The sequence below is a fragment of the Alosa alosa genome, chromosome 14 (genome assembly GCF_017589495.1).
Source record: "Alosa alosa isolate M-15738 ecotype Scorff River chromosome 14, AALO_Geno_1.1, whole genome shotgun sequence".
Lineage (NCBI taxonomy): Eukaryota > Metazoa > Chordata > Actinopteri > Clupeiformes > Clupeidae > Alosa > Alosa alosa.
In genome coordinates, this window is record NC_063202.1 from 8,401,691 (window position 1) to 8,406,359 (window position 4,669).

At 43.1% G+C, this 4,669-nt stretch overlaps 1 protein-coding gene across 1 annotated transcript in view; it reads left to right on the forward strand.

The window, feature by feature from the left end:
* The window catches only part of kiaa1549lb (KIAA1549-like b), a 76,449-nt gene continuing 71,780 nt past the window's right edge, over window positions 1–4,669 (forward strand). The window contains exon 1 of the mRNA XM_048263685.1: window positions 1–577. Coding sequence (XP_048119642.1) covers window positions 358–577 — 220 coding nt within the window. The 5' untranslated portion in view covers window positions 1–357. The remainder of the gene's footprint in view (window positions 578–4,669) is intronic.

Genomic DNA, 4,669 nt, shown 5'->3' on the forward strand with positions numbered 1-4,669 from the left:
CAACTTTACTCGTTTTTGGCAGGTAAAACGATGCCACTTATATTTGTGTATCATTTTCGGTGGTGACCGCAGAAACAGTTTACCTCGTATGGTAGGTACTCAAGTTCTTCAGTCACCAACGCGCAAGCGATATTGCATGCGTCTCCAGGATCCCTTTCCGTCACGCTGCGTCGCAGTGATGGGTGGACTGTGCTGAGCTCTCCACAAAAGCATCCCTTAAATTTGCAGTTCTGCTGCTGCCTCCTTGCAGGCACAGACAAGGCTCTGAAGGACCGCAGCGATCACCACAGGCTCACGAACTGATCAGATGTCTTGTGCACGGTTGCAGCTGCTGCAACGCATCCTTTGGAAACGCAAATGGCTTCCAGTCTAAGGAGTGCGCAGAGAGATTTCGCCGAATTGGATACCTGCGGAGGGGACCCCCGAATCCGGTGCGCGGTGAGAGCAATACGCTGGGGAGCAGCTGCTTGTTCATGGAAAAACGGACGGAGAGTCGGTCAGCAGGGAATGTTCGTAAAATGTATGGTATCCATAGGAATGCTCCTACTTCTGCTGCAGTGTGCAGTGGCAGTTGAGGGTAAGGACATGGCTAAAATGTATTATCAAGCACTTGCTGCCACCACAAAACAAAGACTTACTATGACGCGCAAAATGCCCATATTGACACCACTTTACCCACTTAACTTGAAAAGATTTTTTTACTGGAAAGATTTTCTTAAATGAGATGAAAAAATCGTTTAAATGTCTTTTGTGTCTGTCTGTCTTCGTTTTATATTGCTATTCGCAGAGCATGCATTGCAGGTCTGATTGCAATTTAAAAGTTAAGCAGAAATTTAGCCAGTGCCTCTCCTTCATGCCCAGTGCAGGCTGACGGTTCATCTGCACAAACAGCGAACCGTGATCCATCACGTTTAACCTCAAAGCCAAGTTCAGCATTAGGCAGAATTGTCCTGATGACAAGACACTGGCGCATTCTCTTAAAAAGATTCACACACAACACACAGAGGACGGAAGGTTTCCTGTTCGTAAAGCATCTCTAATTGCCATTGGACGGTGTGGGAGTCAGAGAGCGAGAGGGAGTAGGACGCGTGTAGTTGCGTTTGGATAATATGAGCGTTACAATCACTGCGTGAATGCAAAGACCCAAGTCTTTTATAGATATTTGTAACATGAGGGTACACTTTGTCCTGAGTGGCACTACTGACTTATATTCCTTAATGACCTTGGTTGCATATACATAGCCTCTTTTATTTGCTGGTTCTAATGTATCTTATATTGGGGGTATTTCCACCTTGCTCATTTGTCTAATACACATGCATGCTTGCAAAACATATTACACAGACAGGTACCAGAAATAGTGCTCAAGAGAATAAATGTGTTTTCTCCACAACTTTTGTGAATGCCATAGTTCCTGAATTCACAGGAGGGCCTGGCATAGGTTGTGATAATTCATTATCACACCTGTCTCCTGCACCTGAAATGAGGTGTTAGTGTCAGTGAGAGTTCCTGTGTGCTCCTTCGAGCATTTCAGCCACAGCAGGATGCAGGAGAAGTGGGTCACTCAATGTGCAGGAACCCTCACAGATGTCTGTGTGTGTATATGCATCTCTCCTGTCCAACTTCAGATGGCCTGTTTTGATGGGAAAGAGTCCAAAGAGATTTAATTTATTTTCTTCCAAATCATCCTCATTTAACTCAGTCATTTCTCTTGCTCTGTACATCAGTGAAGGAGTACACTGCGCCAGCTGGTTTAATGGGGAGGAAGTTCTTTGTTCTTTGTAAAGAGTGGCAGGGATCTCATGCAGTTATAGATTCCCCTTGCTTACTCAGAAAAACTGATGTCTTCCCATTTTCTAATGTTGAATTGTTGCAGAAAGAGCCATGACCCATCTGCAAATGAATTGCCCTGATATGCAGTATAGTATGTGTAAATGTACCAATGAGGTTATACACAATGTAAAATCATTTGCTAACATAGAGCAGACAAGGGGCATAACATCTCTGCTGATTATTTTTTAATTGTCATGACCTGACGATAGGTACTCAAAGTGCCATAGCAAAGTCATATGAGGCACAGCTTTTACTATTTACTTTTACCATAGTGCCAAAAATCCTAGAAATGCAGAAATGCATATTTTTACGACTTCCAAGGATATGGGGCCTTGTATTTGACCCTTAATGTATCTTGTTTTGCAACTGAGAATGAATGTGTATTCACAGCAAGTGGTGCTGAAGAGGGGTTTGTTTATCTTTTATGAATGTGGCATAAGATATAGGGATTTAGTGTTGTGTCTGTTAATAGACTGTACAGTGAAAGTACATTATGTGCCCTTTGTGGGGGCAAGCTTTCTCTAACGCCACGACAAAACAGTGCTTGTGTGTAGGACTGGCAAGAGATACATTCGAAATGCACACTTTGACAACAAGCTCACACTTGATATTCAGCACGTATGAGCTGTGAGATACGGGCCAGCCTTTGTGTGATTTCTGTAGTTTTATCCAGTTTTGACTATTCAGCGTAGTCAGGTATTTCTCTTCACTTTCATGTTCCCCACTTCTAGAGTTGTGTATTCACAATGATCAATGCCTCACCGTGACAAGGGCACAGTGAAGATCTTGTCTGGCTCTTAGACCACACTACTTTGAGTTGACAGAGATGGGTAAGATTACCAAAGTACTCCAGTATAGAATGTAATCTCATGAAATGGAATGAAATTTAATCTGTGAATCAATGTATACTAATGCACCAATTGATTCAACATTTGACTATAAACTCTATGACTCCCATTTTCTATTTAGATTTGTTATTTAGAGAGCTTGGTTATAGTGCCAATGTTTTTTTCACTTCTGCCCTTTTCCCAATATAAAATAAATAATTAACAACAATTAGCATCAATTAGCTAACGCTGATGTCCAGTTTGACCCTGATCGGTGAATTGTGACCTGGCACACTGTCAGGGGACAGGAAAGTTCTCCTGCTCATCACGGGTCATTAGCCTGATAAGTGGTGTGAAAGTTAATGAAGGTGTACACAAGGAGACGTGTATGACTAATGAAGATGCTTTTTACCCTCCACCAGCCCTGGATGAATTGGGGGTTTGTTCCCCCTGGACAGCCTGTGCTCTCTCTTGCTTCTGCTAGGCTGAATTCCTCAGTGTTGCCATCTTAGTGCAGGGGTGAATGTCTCGGGATGGGAGTTTGGGACGGGATGTGTTTTCTTGGGACTGGAAAAGACGGTGTGATTCAGTGTCATTTCGTTTTTCATGATTCCTTCTGCCCAGTGAAATGTAATGCTTGGAGCACTAATGATGAGTAAGCCACCCCCACTGTGTCCTAAACGCACTTCCATGTCTTCATTAGCAAGCTTATCAGTTCTCCATGCTCAACTGGCAGAATTTCCAAAGCCAGCAAGATAACTGTAATAAAATGGTTACAATGCTCCTCAGACTCCACTTCAAGGGACCAATAAAACTTGCAGAGTGTGTGCAGCAGGGCAAATATGATTGGATGGTAGACATAAAGCTTTGTTAAAACGTAGTGCCAAGTCCAAACTAGCTTGTCAATCATGAGTTTTTAAGTGATGTAAATAATGATGAAATTACAAAATTCTGAAGATTATAATCTTTATGGGGCCACACTGATGTCTAAGTATTGCACAGTACTCAAGGGAAAAAACAGTTGTAATATTAAACAGTTTGGTATAGACATAACATACAGTAGAACATTGCAAAGCATCTGTTAAGGTTCAGGAGCAAATAAAAACATAAAGAATAAAGTGGAAGGGCCTCTAGCATCACTAGAAGCCATATATTGATTAGAAAAACAGGAATGTTGTATTTTAGGAATGTAGCAATGCAGTTAATGTACTGTAACTTAAAGGAGAATTCCGGTGATTTTTCACATAGATCTCTGTTTGTCGAGTACTGTCGGTACCAAATAAAAAAAAAAAAAAAAACGGTGCTACCCAGCTCGAGTTGCTGCAGCCAACAGCTAAAGTAGCCAGCCAGCTACAGTGCTACATTCTGGGGGCATCTTTAACATCATGCCCCCAGAGTATAGCACTGTAGCCGCCTGCTCAGTGGGCACACACTTGATGAAACACACACAACAGATCCTGAGTCCAGATCAGTCAGAATCCGCTCTGGCCCTGTCCAGTCCGGTCAGCTCTGGGTTCCTCCGCAGAAGCAGCGGTGGCGCTGACGGATGTGTTCTGTGGGGAAGGCAAAGGCTCTTAATTAGCATCATGTACCATCTGCCCCAGATTAGCCCTCCCCATTTCTCTCTCTGGCGGAGACGCAGCACACAGGGCCAGGCACAGCTGCCCAGAGCCAAGGGAGATGGTTCCTTAGGAAAGGGTCAGTATTTGGTAGGTTGGAAGGTGCTCTGTGTTCCTTTGGTGTGATTTTTTAGCAGTGATGGATTCCTGTTTTTTTCCCCATGGTGGATTTCCTTAATTACATTTATGTATGCATTTTGTTTTTCTTCTGCTGGGCACAACTGTCACAAAGAAAGCAGAGAATAGCTTATGCAAGGGCTGCAAACAAACACAGAAGCCTTGCCTTGCCTCATTTAAAGACACAGTGAACAAAAGGGCAGTTTACAGTAATAGCGAAATGAATGACAAAGCAGGAGGCAGACTCGATGACCAGATGTTGTTTTTATTACCGGC